Source organism: Rhineura floridana, chromosome 12, assembly GCF_030035675.1.
Source record: "Rhineura floridana isolate rRhiFlo1 chromosome 12, rRhiFlo1.hap2, whole genome shotgun sequence".
Classification (NCBI taxonomy): domain Eukaryota; kingdom Metazoa; phylum Chordata; class Lepidosauria; order Squamata; family Rhineuridae; genus Rhineura; species Rhineura floridana.
The window spans coordinates 9,885,802-9,905,519 of NC_084491.1; the positions used below are offsets into that span (position 1 = coordinate 9,885,802).

At 42.8% G+C, this 19,718-nt stretch overlaps 1 protein-coding gene across 1 annotated transcript in view; it reads left to right on the top strand.

The window, feature by feature from the left end:
• ZMAT4 (zinc finger matrin-type 4) overlaps window positions 1-19,718 on the top strand; it is a 313,481-nt gene that overhangs the window by 258,833 nt on the left and 34,930 nt on the right. The window contains exon 7 of the mRNA XM_061592776.1: window positions 12,090-12,186. Within this exon, the coding sequence (XP_061448760.1) occupies window positions 12,090-12,186 (97 nt within the window). The remainder of the gene's footprint in view (window positions 1-12,089; window positions 12,187-19,718) is intronic.

Genomic DNA, 19,718 nt, shown 5'->3' on the forward strand with positions numbered 1-19,718 from the left:
CACCGAGGCCACTTGCGCCTCAAGAGACAAGGAAGGATTGAAAAGCACCCCCAGACTACGAACCTGTTCCTTCAAGGGGAGTGTAACCCCATCTAGAACAGGGTAAACATCCACCATGTGAACAGGGAAGGCATTCACCAACAGTGTCTCGGTCTTGTCTGGATTGAGTCTCAGTTTATTAGCTCTCATCCAGTCCATTATCGCGGTCAGGCAGTGGTTCAGCACATCCACAGACTCACCTGTAGAGGATGAAAAGGAGAAATAGAGCTGCGTGTCATCAGCGTACTGGTGGCAACGCACTCCAAAACTCCTGATGACTGCACCCAGAGGCTGCATGTAGATGTTAAAAAGCATGGGGGACAAAACTGACCCCTGAGGGACTCCACAATGGAGAGTCCAAGGTGTCGAGCAATGTTCCCCAAGTACTACCTTCTGGTGACGATCCGCCAAGTAGGAGCGGAACCACTGCCAAACAGTTCCTCCAACTCCCAACTCCGCGAGTCTCCCCAGAAGGATACCATGGTCGATGGTATCGAAAGCTGCTGAGAGATCAAGGAGAATCAACAGAGTCACACTCCCCCTGTCTCTCTCCTGACAAAGGTCATCATACAGGGCGACCAAGGCTGTTTCTGTGCCAAAACCAGGCCTGAAACCTGACTGAAATGGAACCAGATAATCGGTCTCATCCAAGAGTGTCTGGAGCTGGCCTGCAACCACTCGTTCAAGGACCTTGCCCAGGAATGGAACATTTGCTACCGGCCTATAGTTATTAAGATTTTCTGGGTCCAGGGAGGGTTTCTTCAGGAGTGGTTTCACTACTGCCTCTCTCAGGCAGCCAGGGACCACCCCCTCTCACAGAGAGGCATTAATCACCTCCCTGGCCCAGCTGGCTGTTCCATCCCTGCTAGCTTTTATTAGCCAAGAAGGGCAAGGATCCAGCACTGAAGTGGTTGCACGAACCTGTCCAAGCACCTTGTCAACGTCCTCAAGCTGCACCAACTGAAACTCATCCAAGAAATCGGGACAAGGCTGTGCTCTGGATACCTCGCTTGCCTTCCTCTGAGGCTGAGAGGCAGTGACTGGCCCAAGGTCACCCAGTGAGCTTCATGGCTGTGTGGGGATTTGAACCCTGGTCTTCCAGGTCGTAGTCCAGCACCTTAACCACTACACCACACTGGCTCTCATATAGCTTTATAGAGAAGCAAAATAATTGGTGAGTCTAACCCCTTATCCTGAGACACAGGGTTTTTTTTCTGAAGCTTGTAAGTTGGGTGGGGGTTGGGAGGAGAGAGAAACATTACCGAATATTACAGTATAAATCCTGTTGAGACATTACAAATCCCCACATGGTCTGGGATGCATTTCAAATGACTTAGCCAGCAGGGGACAGATACTATGTCTCTACAAAGAAATAAAGTGTACAACAGAGACTATCAAGGAGCTGGGGGTAGGCGTGAGGCATATTTGAGAGCGTGCATGAGAAATAAACAGATCCATTTGCAGGATGCTGAGGCCATGATATTGCAGAGATGATTTGCTTGGGGAGGGTTGGAGGGAGACTGCTGGAAAAAGCGGGAGAGGGTTGGCTTCAGGAATGAAGCAGCCAGCGACACACTTTGACACCTCCTGCTAGTACTCCCTGGGATAGCAGAGATGCAGAAATTAAAAAGATATTGGAGACAGAGTGCCTGGATCTGCATTCATCCTGGAGCATTGGAGGCCAAGGCCATATTCTAGGCTCTTTTAGAGCTGAGTCAAAACTTTTGGAAACAACTGTATATTCAGAAAGGGGGCATTAGGAAAAAGGAGAGGAGGAGGAAATTGGGGTAGGGCCAGGAAGACAAACCTTTAAAAATGCAGGGGTAGGAGATTTACTCAGGCAAGGGGTGATGACATCAGCTTACCCCTTATTCTTCTTTTGTTTCAATTTCATTGCCCTGCTGCTGTTGTGGTGATGGCGGACGATGCACTACCTCCAGTGCAGAGCTTGGAAAAGTTACTTTTTTGAACTACAACTCCCATCAGCCCCAGCCAGCATGGCCACTGGATTGGGCTGATGGGAGTTGTAATTCAAAAAAGTAACTTTTCCAAGCTCTGCTCCAGTGTCAGAGTCAATATGCTTCCAAATGCCATTTGCTGGAAATCACACATGGGAACAGTGCATTTGTGGTCAGGTCCTGCTTGCAGGCTTCCCACTGGGGCATATGCTTGGCCTCTGTGAGAACACAGTGTTGGACTAGATGGGCCATTGTCTTGATCCAGCAGCCAGGATCTTCTTATGGAATTTTCTTCCACAAAATGTAGCGATGACCACCAACTTGGATGGTTTTAAAAGAGGATTAGACAAATTCATGGACAGTAAAGCTATCAGTGGCTTGCACTCACTATGGCTATGTTCTACCTCCACTGTTAGAGGCAGTGTGCATCTGAATGACAGTTGCCCGGAGCCACAAGTGGGAAGAGCACTGCACTCGGTTTCCCACAAGTATCTGGTTGCCCACTACGAGAACAGGCTGCTGGAACAAATGGCCCTTTGGCCTGATCTAGCAGCCAGGCTCTTACGTTCTTATGAGCCTCATGGAGCTTCTTGGCAGGACTGGTTTGGGATCCAAGGGAGAGGCCCAGTGGTCTGAGCACTGTGAATGAGGATGTGGTCTTCCAGTTGAGAGCCCCTCCCCTGAGGTGTCTGCAGATGTGGGTGAAGGCATTGAGCCATTAGCCCCTTTGATCATGCCACCCTTGGAGGCTGATCAGCAGCTGAGCCTGCCTCCTCTGGCGGGTCTGCCCACAGCTCAGGAGGGAATGTCAGAGGCAAGGCTGGAGGAGGATTTTGCAGAGTTGTCACCACAGAAACACCACCAGTGGCACAGGCATGCACAAACTGAGCCCATTAGTCCGCTTACCTGTAGGAGTGCCCACTTGATTGCCCAGTGCCGATATCCAATGTTAGCCATACTCAAAACAGAACCATTGAAATAAATTGACTTAAGTACAGTGTGCACCACATACTTTGACACCAAGGATACAAGGAAGCAGCAATTTCCATTTTGTCCTGCATTTGTCACAAACAACAGAGTTTCTGTTCTGCTACAGTTCAGCTTCCGCTAGAGACCGCGTTATTTGTCTCACTATTCACTGTGACCAAAATGAAATTAATTAATTGCATAATTAATTTCAGTGGAAAGGAAGCACCACAAGCAATGCAGAAAACAATGTTATTATTTATGTAACATTTCTGGACTTCAAGAAAAAAATGACAGTGAATACTGCTTGTATTCAGTTGTACTTTCCAGTCCTGACCTCAGACAATATGCAAATTCCACAATTTTCACTCCCATTTCTGATGGAATTTTCCAACATCCCTATCTGACACTATGTAAACCCAACATTCTCCTTTTCAGGCTGGTATTGTAATCAGGACTTCATTATCCATACTTGCAGCAAGCATCAGCTTTCTATCTATTATTTAATTCTTGCACAATTACACAGATAAAAAATAATCTAAAATTAGGGTACTTTTAGCAGGAGCTTTTTCATTGAATTGAATTTAAAAAAAACTTTTGACATGTTTTTATTGCAAAAGAGACAGAATAGGAAGCAGGCATCCCTATCACCCCGTTTGTTGAATTCTGGAAATTTTCCTCTAAAAAGGTAATGGATTCCAACAACTTGTCAGAAATATCTGGTAAACATCTTCAGTACAGCAGAAACTGAAGATCTGGCAGACACAAATTCCACAAGCTTCCTTACTTAAAAGACAACAGCCCATGCTTATCTCTTATTCCATGGCAGTGTTTTTCTCCCCCAAGAAAAAGATCCCCCATTAAGCCTCAGAGATTTGTCTTGGATATAAACCTGTGAAACATAGCAAAGCACAAAAGCAAACACAAGGGAAATCTGTGATTTATTTTTCCCACCTGAAGTGAGAAATTAACACCGGCAGTTTACTGAAAAGGGAAGGTGTTCTTGTTGCTCGTGGTATGCAAGGAAAAAGGGGGGGGCATGGGTGTCCACAGGAATTTTTCCAGGGCAAGAGCAATTTTTTCTGGGGAGGGAAGTTAAACACTGAAAGGGGGGAATCAGCTTATTTCTCAATGAAAAATAATAGTGTCTGTAGATTTTGTCTCAGTCTTTTGTCTACCAGTGCAAAAACTTACTGTTCTTTAATGAAGTTGGGAATGTGGGGATGATGGTTCATCAGGAGGGGAACTTCCCCCTTTCCTTCCACCCCATGGATGCCAGTGAATGGGGCAACAATACTGGACAAATTGTTATGAAACTAGTACTGGGAGTAAATAATCTGTTCAACAGGCAAGTTTGGAGTTTACAGCTGTGTGTGCGTTCGTGCATCATTTATACAGAGGAGTGATTTGCGGAATAAGTTTTATATCTGCTCTTTCCTTTTCAATGACATTATACCCGTTGAATATTCAAAAGTTGGCATTTGATATTTGAAGGGCCATCCACTGATTAAAGAATCTTTATTTGATGAATCACCTGCCTTTTACCTGATTCATGCTTATTACCAAAAGAATAAAGATGGCCTTTGAGAGATATTGAGGAAAGTGTGAAATAACTTAAAATATATTAGACAAAATCTTACCAGCAGTTGCTTTCAGGAACAAAAGACCCCTCCTAGTAGATTCATTCCCTAGTAGAGTTGCAGTTCCGGCCTAGAAAATGAACAAATGTCTTCTAAATTTTCAGTCCCACTTATAAAAATGTGTTTTCATTTATTAAAATTGTCTTGTGATCAATTTAGCTAATTTAAGCTTGCATCCCTCAGAATGTGACAATGAGCTACCACCTACCACCAGGCTAGTACACTGGGAATGTCATCATGTCCACTGTTAGTAATGTTCAGGGTTGAGAGTGACTTTCCTTGTGTGGCCAAAACAGCATCCTTTCTAGCCCATCCCCACCCCACACATGAGAGAAATATCCGCATGCTTTGGGAAACTCTGTGCTTTACAGAAGTACAAAAATACTTTTTAAAGCATGGGTGGGGAAATTGTGGCCCTCCAAATGTTGTTGAAATACAGTTCTCATCAGCCACAGCCAGGATGGCCAATAGTCAAGGATGATGGGAGTTATAGTTAGGAATGGAGGAGAAATTTGACTCGGGTGCATTTAAAGGCTTTCCAAAAGAGTATGCGAACTGAAATGCATCCAACCTCTCAAATTTGCACTTCTCTGAATTTTGCATTGCAGTTCTCCAGCCAAGTAATGTGCACAGAAATGCATCTGCTATGGTAAAGTGTGCATATAGATGCATATATTCATGAAAACAATATACAAAAATGCATTATATTAGAAAAATGCTTGTTGAGTATATATATAAATTTGGCAAAATTGCATATAAAATGTGCATATTAGGAGAAATTCACACTAACATGGTAATGAATTCTCATGAGGACTGATGTTGAAATACAGAGAACTGAATATAAGATTGGAAAAATGAGAAACGGAGAGGAACCAAAATTGACAGATTCACCTGTTCCTACATGTGGGTTAAATAATTGATTCCAACAGGATTCAGTCACTAGAGGATATTAAGCCAATAGGTATAAATTTGTCTGGGTGCTGTGTTTTGCCATTGGCCATGAGTGGCAACAGTACTGTTTGTACTGGAAATGCCAGAACAAAATGGCACCAAATCTGTCAGTCAACTCCACTGGAAAAAGAAACATTTATTTATTTATTTATTTTATTTTATTTATATCCCACCCTTCCTCCCTGCAGGAGATGTTTAAAAACATCTTTAAAAGCAATTCCAACACAGACACAGGCTGGGATAAGGTCTCAACTTAAAAGGCTTGTTGGAAGAGGAAGGTCTTCAATAGGCACAGAAAAGTTAACAGAGATGGTGCCTGTCTAATATTTAAGGGGAGGTAATTCCAAAGGGTGGGTGCCACTACACTAAAGGTCTGCTTCCTATGTTGTGCAGAATGGACTTCCTGATAGGATAATATCTGCAGGAGGCCATCTGCAGAGCATAGTGGTCGACTGCGTATATAAGGGATAAAATGATATTTCAGGCATCCTGGTCCCAAGCTGTATAGGGCTTTGTACACCAAAACCAGAACCTTGAACTTGAACTTAGATGCAAATAATATACAAACCATTATATCAGGGAAAATTACTTGCAAAAAGTTGAATATTAGTCAAAGCTGCATACAAATATATGTTCATTTGGAGAAATTGGCACTAAAATGCTAGTGAGGAATATTTTAACTAAAGTTTGCAAATTGCTGTGGACATGTGGAGAACTGAATTTAAGAATGAGAAAATGAGAACCTCAGAGAACTGAAACTGACAGATTAGTCAGTCCCTAGTAAGAGATGGCACTATGAACTCTGGTACCCATAAATTAGTAGCATTACAATGCCAGGGTGGAATGAATGCTGTTTTCCCACCTGGACACAAGTCCTGTTCCTTCCTCTTAAGTGCAGAAGCAGCCCCTCAGTTCTAAGATGCAACATCACAAAAGGCCACAAAAGGCTCTCAGTGATCCCTGAATCCAAGCACCTTTGAGGGTCTCCAGTGAAAGGTGTTATATCAGCAAAGTGTTGTTATTGTTCTGCCAGGAGTGAGTGACCTAAACCAAAAAAATTTGGTTTTGCTTTATGAAAAGAGCAACTGCCCCATTTTCTGGCCCAGATCACTCAGTTACAAAAAAGAGAAGAACAGAAGTGAGATCTAAAAGCTAAAACTGAGATCTGCAGTGTCGGAAATAATCAGCCCATCTGGAAACACTTTTAACAGGAGAGCCATTTTTCCCAATGCCACTTCCCCCCCCAACTGTTTAATACCTTTAAATAGTATACTACTATTGAAAGCAATACATAAAATATTGGGAATTATAGGAAATAGATTGGGATGAAGTCTTTCGTTAATATTATATAGCAAGAAAGAAGATATCCCAAATGCCATGAAATCTTTAATCATGACTTCAATAATTGTGGCAAAAAATGTATGGACCCCGAAAGTGGAAAGACCTCTGACATGAAAGGAATGGTTAATGTTGTTGAAGTATTTAGAACTTGTAGAGATGGGCAAATTAACAGGTTCAATACTTAGAAGGATAGCAATCAGATCATTACTACTGCTAAAAAAACAGCCATGTTTATGGACTATTGGCATTATGGAACTATGGAACACTATGGAAATATAAGGCTCGAAAGGAACTTATTTGAGTAAGCAACTGAAAGTTGCAGTTACAATAGCCTTTTACTGCATATATGAAAGAATGTGGTGATTTAATGATAATTAATAATAGAAATTATTATTGAGATTATTTATTTATTACATTTATATACCGCCCCATACCCAAGGCTCTCTGGGTGGTTTACACATTATTAGTGTGATACTATACAGCAGAGGTATACAGCAGCTCCCGCAGAATCTCAGACCAAATCAGATTGGTTTGGGTTGACCTGAGATTCGGCAAGAGAGGGTTGAGGCAGTTCCAGATCACCCTGGGTCAGATCAGTTCCACCTAGAGTGATTCAGGGCTATCAAATGGCAGTCTGCATGCTCCTCCTCTCACCTCCTGACAGTGTGTTTTACCTTCATGCAGACGTCTGCAGTAGTTTTCAACCCCAGGTGCATTTTCCATTGTGTAATTTACACATAAGCAGTGTAATTTACACATAAGTAGGCCTAGAGGGATGTCCTTGTACAACATTGTCACAAATTTAATCTGTACAATGTCCCCAAATTTCAGCCAGTTACCACTTACCATTTTCTGCCTTTTATTGTGTAACTTATTCATGAGTAGACCTACAGGGTTGTCCTTCTAGTACATTGCCACAATGTCAGCTGTACAATGTCCCCAAATTTCAGTCAGTTACCACTTACCATTTTCCTTCTGCAGACACAAAAAATAACCCACTGGGGTCCAAAAATACCCCAATTTACTCAATATGCATGGAGAAGGGGCCAATGCTTAGAAAAATTCTACCTCCTCTGTATAGCTGCTTTGATAGTGTCACACACACTTGCAGTGACCAAACCAGGTGGGGGGAATGGTCTCTGAGGTACAAAGTGGCTCAATCCTGCCATTGGACATCACATTGGGGTCCAAATATACCCAAAGTCAGCCAGTGCAATTTTTTTAAAAAAACCCAGTTAAAGACTGTGCAAAGTCTCCAATATGGCCCAAATGTGGGTTAGATCAGGTTGGCCTCAGATCATTCTGGACTGGATTAGGGCAACTTCAAATGCTAGATTGGGCCTCAGATTGTGTCAGAAGGTTCTTATATAGTGAGTCTTTTGCACTTGGCCCTGACTGGTAGATCTTGGAGTCCTAGTAAAAAAAGAAGCCTGAAGTCTGCCCACTCATGTCTTGGATTGTCACGCCAACTTCTTCTACCTCTTGCATTTGGAAACTTTTTAAAAAATATTATTATTTTGTTATTTCATCTGAAGGCCTGCATGTACTTTTCACTCTGACCCAAGCCAAGGGCTGGACAACCTTTTAGTTGTTCTGAAGTATGTGCCCAGGGGAAAAGGAAGAGGAAGAAATGTCATGCAGTTGAAGCCAAGCACTTTTTCACATTGATTAAGAGCTGCATGCCTGGAGCTAATGCACAGGAAACAATGGGAGCTCGTGGTTGAACAAGGCGAGTAATTAGTCCTGTTCATACATGGGAGCGGGCAAGGAAAAGCCAGCTTCAACAAACAGTTGGATTGTACCCTAAAACATCCATGTTCTCCCTCTCTATAAAGTATTGCAATCAGGAGTAAGCTAATGAAATTACTTGAGCAAAATGTCCCAGTTTATTTTGAGCTCAGGTTTTCAGTGTTGAATATAAAATTATTATATTTAGTTTTACCCTGAGTGCCCCGTCTTGTTCATATTTAAAGCTGAATCTATCAAATCCACACTTTCCGAAACAGTATGAGAACCAAAACACATCCTTTGAAATTTGCACTTATCCTAATTTTGTGATGCATTTCTCCAACCAATGTTTACAAAAGCGCATACATTAGGAGAAAGTGTGCATAAAAATGAACATATTGGTGAAAACTACAAAAATGCATTATATTAGAGTAAGTTGCTTGCAAAAATGTATACATCAATTAAAACCGCAGACAAAAATGTGTTTATCAGGAGAAATTCTCACTAAAATGCTAATGAATTTTCATTAGAATTTTTTTTTTAAAAGAATCACAAACATGTAGAACTGAATTTAAGACTAGTTTGACCAATCAATCATTTATTACGGTCAAAGACCAGCACTATAAAATATTAAAACAATAAAACATAGACTAGATTGACAGACCCTTCCATTTCTACTCCAAATTGAGAACTGTCACGTTTCTGGCATTTACAATGAGTCAGAGTCAGGTCCCATTCTGCCAGATGCCCTCTGTCACCTGATCTGACTTCTTAAATCAGGGATGAGGAATCTCAGGCCTGAGGGCCGAATGTGACCCATGTGGTCTCTCTATTTGGCCCTTGGGACGTTCCTCAGGCCACACCCCTCATTGGCCTCGCTGCCCCCCTTCCTTGAATGCTTTTGACTGGCTGGAATGTGTCCAACTCTGTCCGTGCCTCTTGCTTTCTTGCGTGGAGGACAGAGAGGGGTGTGCATGCATGTACAGCAACTATACAAAGATAACATTTACATTCATTGCTCTGCCCACTTTTGTCTTTCATCATGCCCTTGGAAGGTTTCCCAGATGGGAATGTGGTGCTCAGGGTGAAAAAGGTTTTCCATCCCCGACTTAAACCATTACTTAAACTATTACTTGTGATAATATTGTTACATGCTTCAGCTTACCCTGAGTAGTCAGAAGTCCAAGGGCATCGCTTGCCACTGGGTTTTGTTTTCATAGATGAGGAAACAGTGCAGATTTGTGGTGCTTTGTAATATCTGTTTAACGTACAAGCGGACAAGCAGAGCATAGTGGAAGCAAGTAGGCTTCTACAGCAAGCAGCAAAATAACAGATCCTGCCTGTTTCCCAGAGAACAAGCAGCACTGGGCATAACCAAAGCCAACTCCAATGGAAACTCTCACTGTCTGCCTCTCTCTGCCCCAATTCAAAGTTGTCACTCTCCATTAAGGCTGGACTGAATTCCCCACTCCCCCCAGTTTCCTGAAAAAAATATCCCTGTGAAAATGTGTGTGTTATTTTTCTCCTGCATTCTTTAGGGGAGGGGAATGAAGTTTCACCAAAATTTTTGGAAAGGAGTTTCTGCTTATCTTACTGGTCTCCCCATGATATGTGGAGGGAGACAATGATTCCTACTAGCCGCACATCTTGGGAGCAACATGATGTGACATAATGCGGCACCACTTTCAAGGAGTTCCCGGAAGTGAATTACCGGAAGTGAATTCCCAGCTCATGGGAAGCTGCAGTGAGACCTTTTTGGGCCACTGTGAGGTTTTTTTTGAAAAATGTTGAAATCTTACAAAGGAGGGGGGAGGAAGGAAAACTCTTAGCCACCTTATTTCCTAAACAAGGAAAGCAGCAAAAATTTGTCAGGAGGATTTCATTTCATGTACACTCACCCAACAAAAGGTCAAAAAAGTAATTTTCAAAATGTTCAGCACAGGTCTACTTTTCCAGCCATACCAGCCTAGTCTAGCTGGCTGGACAAAGACTCCAAACCATGAAGGAACATTAATGCTCCTTGGTTAAGTACCTGACCAGGCCATGAGTTTGTCAGGCAAAACCATGCCAATATGTGAATTCACACTAACGAAGGCAGACAAACTCCTAATAATATGCATTGTTACAGTGAATGTCCTAAATTGGATAGATGTTGATAGTCACATACAGATGCAACAGCCCAAAATGAATGTTATTGTTTGTAAATAGACACATTTCTCCACTTTTCAAGCATGCACAAATGAAAGCTGACAATCACGTTGAGGTGACTGTCAACATTTACTTGTGAATCTTGTCAGTTTTTACAAAACGTTGTCTGGGATCATCACCAAATTTCATGCATTCATTGTAACATATGTTGAGCGATAATGGCTTCATAGCCATCTGTTGCTGCAATGGGATGACATAATGTAACATTCTACATTTTGGGAACAATTCAGCCATAATTGAGCACCATTAAGTCCCCATTGAGTCCAATGACAGGATTTAAGCACATGCTTAGCGCTCCCATTGATGAGACTTAAGACTGCTTCATTTTGGCTGGCTTGTGCCCATCACACCATTATTTTAGCAAGCGAGTGTAGAGATCTGGATTTAAGTCAATTGAGCACTCCAATCCTTGGGCAAATCTGTGAATGGAAGAGCAACCAATAGCACTGTATGAGACTTAACACAATAAAGAAGATTAGAAGGCTGTTTGTATCAGAATAGAGGATGGTCTGAAGGCAGATAAAGTCACCAACTTGCAGAAGTAGAGCAGGTCTGAGTCTGGTCAGCAACTTGTTGGAGACCACCAACCACATGTATATCACCTTTTCTATGATGGAAAAAAAGCTGGATATAAATGTAATGAAATAAATAAATAATATTTATGTAATAATAAGAGTCATATAGGCAAAAACAGGCAGGTTTCTGCCTCCAAGGAGTTTACAACTGAACGTGAGTATGCTTGACAGTAGATTCTCAAAGAAAGCCATGTAACTGTTTTCAGTTAACAACTGTAAACCCATCTGAAACAAACAAGCAATAAACTATATAAACAAATATAAACCCAGCTGGGAAAGGCTGTAGCATCTGCTGTGCAGGAAGAAGATCCTAGATTCAATCCTCAGCATCTCCAGGTAGGGCTGGGAAAGAATTCCGCCTAAAAATCCCAGAGAGCTGCTGCCAGTCAGTGCAGACTCTACTGAGCTAGATGGACCAATAGTCTGACTCAGTATGAGGCAGCTTCCTATGTTCCCATGTTTGTCTTTTGGACATTGGTATGCCTAAATCCCTAAATCCTTAGCATCCCTAATTGGGGGAAATTATCTAAAATTCAATTGTTGGCAAGTAAATTCAGACTAGGAGGATTGGCTTGCAATGTTTTTCCCCACTCTAATATAAAACACGTCGCTTGAGACCTTAGCAAACAACAGTAAGCAGCATACAACTTGTGCAGGTAATTCTGTTGCATTTTTCTTCACAGGTCTGAAGCGGAGCTATACTTGCAACATCTGTAATGTCACTCTAAACTCAATAGAACAGTATCACGCACACCTGAAGGGCTCCAAACATCAGACCAAGTGAGTATCCCTTTGTTGGCTGGCTGGCTGTGTCATTTTGGAAAGCGAGGCCTTGTACACACTAGATGTTTATTCACTAATAGGCAAAAAACCTTGCGGTTTAAGAATGTACCTATAGCCCACAGATATTTCTACCAAACTTTAAAAAGCAGGGAAATTGGGCAGCTATAGTGAATGCACCAGGGGAGCAGGAGACCTTAACTCCTCTCTGAGATATTGTACTGCCCTACAAAGTTGTCAAAATGCAAACACAATTTGGGTTGGTCTTTCACAGTCCAATCCACTTGCTGTGTAGCTTGGAAGAATTTGGTAACAAATTTAAAAGAATTTATCATGGCTTCTCTCAAAGCCATGGCTCAAAGCCAATCATGGCTTCTGTCAAAGAATCCTGGGAAGTGTAGTTAGTGAAGGGTGCTGAGAGTTGCTAGGAGACGCCCTGTTCCTCTCACAGACCTTCAATCAGAGTGGCTGACTGTTAAACCATTCTCTCAGGGGAATAGGAGTCTCCTCTCAGCACCCTTCACAAACTACACTTCCCAGGATTCTTTGAGGGAAGCCATGACTGTCTCAAGTGAAATCAAGTCTGGTGTGGGTATGGCCCTCTGATTAGCCAAGCCCAGCAGCTGTGAGGCTTTTAGAACACTGACAGTTGGTCCTTACTGAGCATGCCCTGCGTTATAATAGGCTTCCAGCCAAAATTTCTTAAATTAATTAAAAATCAACCAGGCATTTTTTTAACTTTTAAACTGCAGTAGATGAAGGTCAGAATATGGGGCAAGGTCAGTATTAGGATTACAGGTACTCTGTGAACATGGCTGATTTTTAATGAATTTCAACAGATTATGAGAACTCGCAGAAAAAAGTCCAAAAGATCTCTGAGTTTTTTTCTCTCTTTTTAGACTTTGAACTCTCGATTCTCTCTGACTGTTTTGTGTCTCGCCATGAAAATTGACAGGGTTGTTAAGCAAGTGTTTCTGAGTTCAGAACTATAAGTTTTGTAAGGTTTTGTTTTGAAATGAGCTTATGGGAAGCCTCAGAATGGCATGGGGGATATTTTCCATTTAACATTGCAGAATGTGAAAAATCTCCGCTGACTATAGTATACAACAACCACTCTCATGGCTGTATAATTATCCTGCTTTAAACAGTCATGGCCTCCTCAAAGAATCCTGGGGAATGTAGTTTTGTTAAGTTGAGGCCTGCCTTCTAACTTACAACCAGTCCAAGGAAAGGCATTGCCTGTTGGCTTCCTCTTCCTTAATCTGCCCTTGTAGAAATCAGCCTGGAAGAGGATGGCCAATTCCTTGCTCCAATTAATGTTGGTCTCCCCCCTTCCTTCCACCCCACCAGTCCCAACGGGCACCAGCTGCCACCAATACTAAGCAATATTAGGAGACCCCTCCTCCCCTTACAGAACTCCAATTCCCAAAGAGGTTTACCAATCATTCCCTCTTCCCAGGTAACTCTAGGAATTGGAGCTCTGTGAGGGAAGAGGGGTCTCCTAACAACAGCCCTTAACAGACTACAGTTCCCAGGATTCTTTGGGGGAAGTCACAACTATTTAAAGTGGTGCAATAGTGCTTTAAATGTGTGGCATATACAGAGAGTAAGTCTGAGCTGGGGGGGACATAAGGGCAACCTTTAGGATTGCCTCTCACATGTTTGAAACCTAAGGCTTCTGCAGCAAGAGAGAGATTAAGGGCTATAAAACAGCAAAATAGACAACAGCACAAGTTGGTTCTCAATAGGGTTGCCAGGTTGGAACCAACTAAAAACCGGAGACAATGGGGGTGGGCCCTAGTGACATTACAGGGCGGGCCCTAGTGATGTCACAGGGTGGGCCCTAGTGACATCATGGGGCGGGACCTAGTGACATCACAGGGCAGGCCTTAATTATGTCATTAAGCATGATACATTAAGTATCAACCACAGTTGCTTGGAGCATACCATTCAAAAAAAAATTCTCTGATTGGAAATTAAAATAGAAATCTTACCTAAAATAGGGTGTTCCCAGGTCCATCTGAAGTGACAAGGTCATTCCTTCTCACAAGCTTAGGGAGCATGGATGCAAAATGGAAATGGACTGCCTTCAAGTTGATCCCGAAAAGGGTTTTCATGGTAAGCGGTATTCAGAGGTGGTTTACTATTGCCTTCCTCTGAGTCTGAGAGGCAGTGACTGGCCCAAGGTCACCCAGTGAGCTTCATGGCTGTGTGAGGATTCGAACCCTGGTCTGCCAGGTCACAGTTCAACGCCTTTAGGGAACATTTAATCTAGCTTACTTGCTTCTGGCAAGAAGGGTTTACGTGCCCTCAGGCCAGGACATTATTGGAAGAAAGGAGCTTAGTGTTGCAGAGATGTTAGATGGGAGCACAAATGGATGCCCCTGAAGGCAGCAATTCTAAACATAAACATGGTTATTAAGGAACTAAGCCCCATAGAACTCAATAATAACAATCATCATCATCATCATCATCATCATCATCATCATCATCATCATCATCAATTTTATTTTTCAGCCGCCTATCTGTCTGGGTTAGGGACACTAGGCGACGAACAACAAGAATAAAAACAATACATATAGATCAACATAATCAAATTTTAAGCTAAAAAACCATTCATTAATTCAATTGTAACATAAGTTAATCTGTCCCAATCTTGTAGGCCTGCCTGAACAGCCAGGTCTTCAAGGCTCGGCGATAGCTGGACAGGGAGGGAGCATGTCTGAGATCGAAAGGGAGAGAGTTCCAGAGGGTGGGGGCCACAACAGAGAATGCCCTCTCTCTGGTCCGTACCAGCCTAGCTGTTCTCACCGGTGGGACCGAGAGAAGGTCTTGCGAGGCTGATCTCGTCAGGCAGCACAATCGGTGATTCTGGAGGCGTTCCTTCAGATATACTGGGCCGAAACCGTATAGGGTTTTAAAGGTCAACACCAACACCTTGAATTGGGCCAGGTAGACAACTGGTAGCCAGTGAAGATCTAATAACACTGGGGTGATATGATCCCAGTGACGGCTATGCATAATCAAGCGTGCCGCCACGTTCTGTACCAGCTGTAATTTCCGGACCGTTTTCAAGGGTAACCCCACGTAGAGCGCATTGCAGTAGTCTAAGCGAGAGGAGACCAGGGCATGTATCACCTGAGGGAGCAGGTGAACAGGAAGATAGGGACGCATTCTCCGTATCAGATGTAATTGATACCAAGCTGCCCGGCTCACTGCTGTAATCTGAGCCTCCATGGACAGCTGGGAGTCAAGTATGACCCCAAGACTGCGGACCTGGTCCTTCAGGGGTAAACTTACCCCATCAAGCATCAGGTCAGTAATTCCTAACTTCCTTTTATCTCCCACAAGTAATACCTCAGTCTTGTCGGGGTTCAGCTTCAGCCTATTCTCTCCCATCCATCCACTTACGGATTCTAGGCACTTGGACATGGTATTCACAGCCAACTCCGGTGAGGACTTAAAGGAGAGATAGAGCTGAGTGTCATCTGCGTACTGATGGCACTGCAACCCAAAACTCCTGATGATTGCTCCCAGCGGTTTCACATAGATGTTGAATAGCATGGGAGAGAGGATAGAACCCTGTGGCACTCCACAATGAACAGGCCAAGGGTCTGAAACCTCATCTCCCAATGCCACCCGTTGCTGCCTATCCAAGAGATAGGAACGGAACCACTGCAAGACAGTGCCTCCTATTCCTAATCCCTCTAGGCGGTTTAAAAGGATACCGTGGTCAACGGTATCGAAAGCCGTTGAGAGGTCCAGGAGGACAAGGAAGGTGTATTCACCCCTATCCAATGCCCTCCGCATATCATCTACCAGAGCGACCAAGGCTGTTTCCGTACCATGACCAGTCCTAAAACCCGATTGGTATGGATCTAAATAATCCGTTTCCTCCAAGTGTGGAGGACTTACTTCTGAGTAGATATGGTTGCAGCCATATTAAGGACAAGGGAGGGCATTCTAGGCAAACAGTTGGCATTGTGCTGTTGCTAAGACTTGACTGGGGATCGTCCACAAAGTTATCCATAGGCCACTGGAACTTTATGTGTTGGCTGGCTACTGTTCTATCCATCTCTATTCAAAGAAATCGAACAATCACAATTATACAATTACCTCTAGTATTAAGGTAAAGGTAAAAACGTGAGAGAGAAATAAAACCAATAGCACCAGGTTACAAACATTTTTTTTTATTAACAAACACTGTCTTTTAGAGAACAAAGGCAGGTGACATCACCAATCAAACTGCTAATCATTGCTAGTCCCAACTAGAGTAGAGACCCGCTGAAGCAATGGAATTTACATGGTGTCAATTAACCAAGTTCCCATCGATTCAATGGGTCTACTCTAGTTGGGACTAGCAGCTGGATTTAGGCATTACAAAAGAGAAGTGGATGACATCCAAGGGATGTTCTCAAACATTACAAACATAAACAGTATTACTCTTTATAAAAGAGAAACAGAAATAATGAACAAGGTGCTTTCACTGTAGTAACTGGTTTTAAAGAACTAAAAAGGCTGAGTTTAGAATTTGTCCTTCTCCTTTGAACCACAAGCTTTAAGCAACCTTTGCTCTTCCTTCACATATTTGAAAAAAGCAGCACAGTTCATGCCAAAGTTTAATTTGACAGAAAGCTCTGCTTTGACAAGGGAAGATATACGGTTCCTGTTGTCAGTCCATACGTTGCCCATGAGTGAAAACACTCTCTCCACGAAAGCATCGCTTACTGGGATGGCAAACACTGCACTGACAACCTTCACCAGAATTCTTGATCTGATGCTCTTTAGCAACTGCACCCATTTCTCATCCAGAGGAAGATCAGATGTTCTGACCTCAGGCACAAACTTTTTAATCAGGCAAAGTTCATCAAAAAGTCCATCAACATCGACTTCAATGCCCAGATTTGAAGCCACTTTACTAACATGGCCCACTGTTAGCTCCTCTGACTCTCTGTCCAGATCAAAGGCTGTGAAGTCTTTTAATTGTGAGTTCTCAAAATCATACCATTTATCAAGGTATGCTGTTGCCCGACTGTACATCTGGAGAGCATCTGTAGTGAAAGATGCATGTTGAGATTCAGGGAGGTGTTTTAGAGCAGAAAGCACCTTTGCTCCAAAAAATCTGTTTTCCACACGATTTACCAGCTTCTCCCTCAAGCTGCACATGAAGGTGTGGAGGTGTGGACTTACTGAGTGCTTTCTTTCCAAAACACTAATAGTCTCATGAAACAGTTGCATGTAGTGATGCACAAAGTAGAGGTAACATTCTGGGACAGAAATCTTTTCAGTTGTGTCACTAGTTGCATCATCTGCCTGGTCTCCAATAAAGTTCCATATCATCTCACTGGTCTGCTCTTCCCAGGAAATAGGTTTTATAGCAGGCCACAATTGGAGTAGCCGCTCAACAGCTGGGAAAAGAGAGAGCCACCGTGTGTTTCCATGTCTAATTAGTGCATGGTACTGCATGCCTAGCTCATCAAAGCACTCCCTGAGTTTCTCATTTTTAAGGGTGCTCCTGGAGAACTCTGTGTATACCTTATGAACCAAATACTCAACATCATACTTCTTGTTAAACCAGCCATGCCTGGCAGCATTGTGTAGAACATGGCAAAAACAGTTTGCCTTCACAATGGAACTTTTCTGTTCCTTTAGGATCTGGAATACAGAGTTCCTTACACCGTAATTAACAGCAGCATTGTCTGCTGTGTAAACCACTATATTTTCAGCAGATAATCCCAGATCAGTCACAGTCTTCAGAAGGCTATTGCTGATGGCAACAGCAGACTCATAGAAGTCCAGCAGTTTCTCTTGGACTCCAAGGTCAGCATCAAAGTAACGCACAGCCACAGGAAACATTTTACGGTTGCCTTTGTTAGAGGCATCCGTGGCAACTGAAAAAGGAACTTTTTTAGTGGAACGTCCACCCAGTGCCCGCACCACATTTTCTATTAATTTTCAACAATGCACTCTGCCTTGGTTCTTCCACAGTGCAGTTTTTTAACAAGAGCAGAGTCCTCGATGGTTGCAGAAATCAGTTTTATTCCACAATCTGTGCTCATGTAACTGTGCTGGTGCATAACTGCATGATACACGCTGCTAACCTCTATAGCAGCAACACGGAGCAATTCTGGTGTACTTTTCTTTGCAAAGAAGGATGTCATGGCAGCACTCTGCTTCACCATTCTTGAGGCTCTAATGTGTGCAGCATTTTGCTTGTGTCTCCAAATGGCCCTGACACCATCGTATTTCACAGTGAAAGTAGAATTACAGTACTTACATCTGGCAAGAGAGTCATCTACTTTTACGATCCAATCTTTGAAATTATCATTCTGCAACCATTCAGTCTGAAATGATGCTGCATATTTCTTCTTCTGCTTCTCTCCTTCTGGCTGCATTGAAACCAATAGTAGAGTTGCAGATACAACAGATGTGCAGCACAACAGCACCTGTACAGGAAGAAGAGAGGGTTCATAAGAAAAATGCCTAAATCCACAGCCAAGCAATACCTTTGTTAAGACCAACCAAAATGTCACAAACTAGGAAGCAAACTTTTAAGTTTTCCAGAATGCTTTACCAAGCTGTATGGCAAAGCTGGCTTGCTGTTGTTGCCACAGTGTCTATCTGGTCGCAGTCTGGATGGAGTGTAGGAAGAGGAGATTTTATTTTATTTATTTATTTTATTTATTAGGTTTATACCCAGCCCTTTCTCCCAGTAGGAGCCCAGGACGGAGATAGCGGACTGGCAGCACAATCCTAAACTCAGAAGTAAGTCCTGCTGAATTCAGTGGGGCTTACCCCAAAATAAGTGGAGTTAGGCTTGCATCCTTAGGCTGCCCTCTCACTTACTTGCCTGAAAGCCCCATTCAAGTCAATGAGACTTACTTCTGACCAGACATATAGGGGATTACACAGTTACTTTTGATTACTTTGCAAATCTCATTGCATTTAATGTAACATAGTAAATGTGTTTAGGATTGAAGCTGAGTAGTTGGATTAATTGGATGCTATGTGGTTTTTAGGTTGTGTTACTAAATGTATGGTGAATATGGTGAAGCCAGCATGCATAGGATCAGGCTACCTGGTGAGAGTTCCATCATCATAGTAATAATAATTTTAAAAACTCACCACAGTGCTGTTGACTGTGCTTCACAAGTCAATCAAATGATCCTCCAAACTTCTTCACAGACTATCCTTCACTGCAGAGACAGGAATGAGTAATGGTTAAGAAGATTTTCTACAATTTCTTGGCTACCCTGTTGTAGGCAGCTATAAACTCACTTTGAAAGACAACCCAAATCTAGTGAGTAATAATTGACAGAGAGAAAACACCCATGGCTTGGTCTATCTTCACAGGAAGCAGCTTGGGAACGACAACTGCAGCAACACTTCCAAATATGTGAATTCTCTTTTACCACTATTGGGCAAGAAACAAACTGCCATGCAACCAACAAGGTGCATCATCAATGGGTTTTAGGGGGTTGAGCTGAGCGCATGGAACCACTGCTGTTGCTTCTATAGCTGTAAGGGAGTGA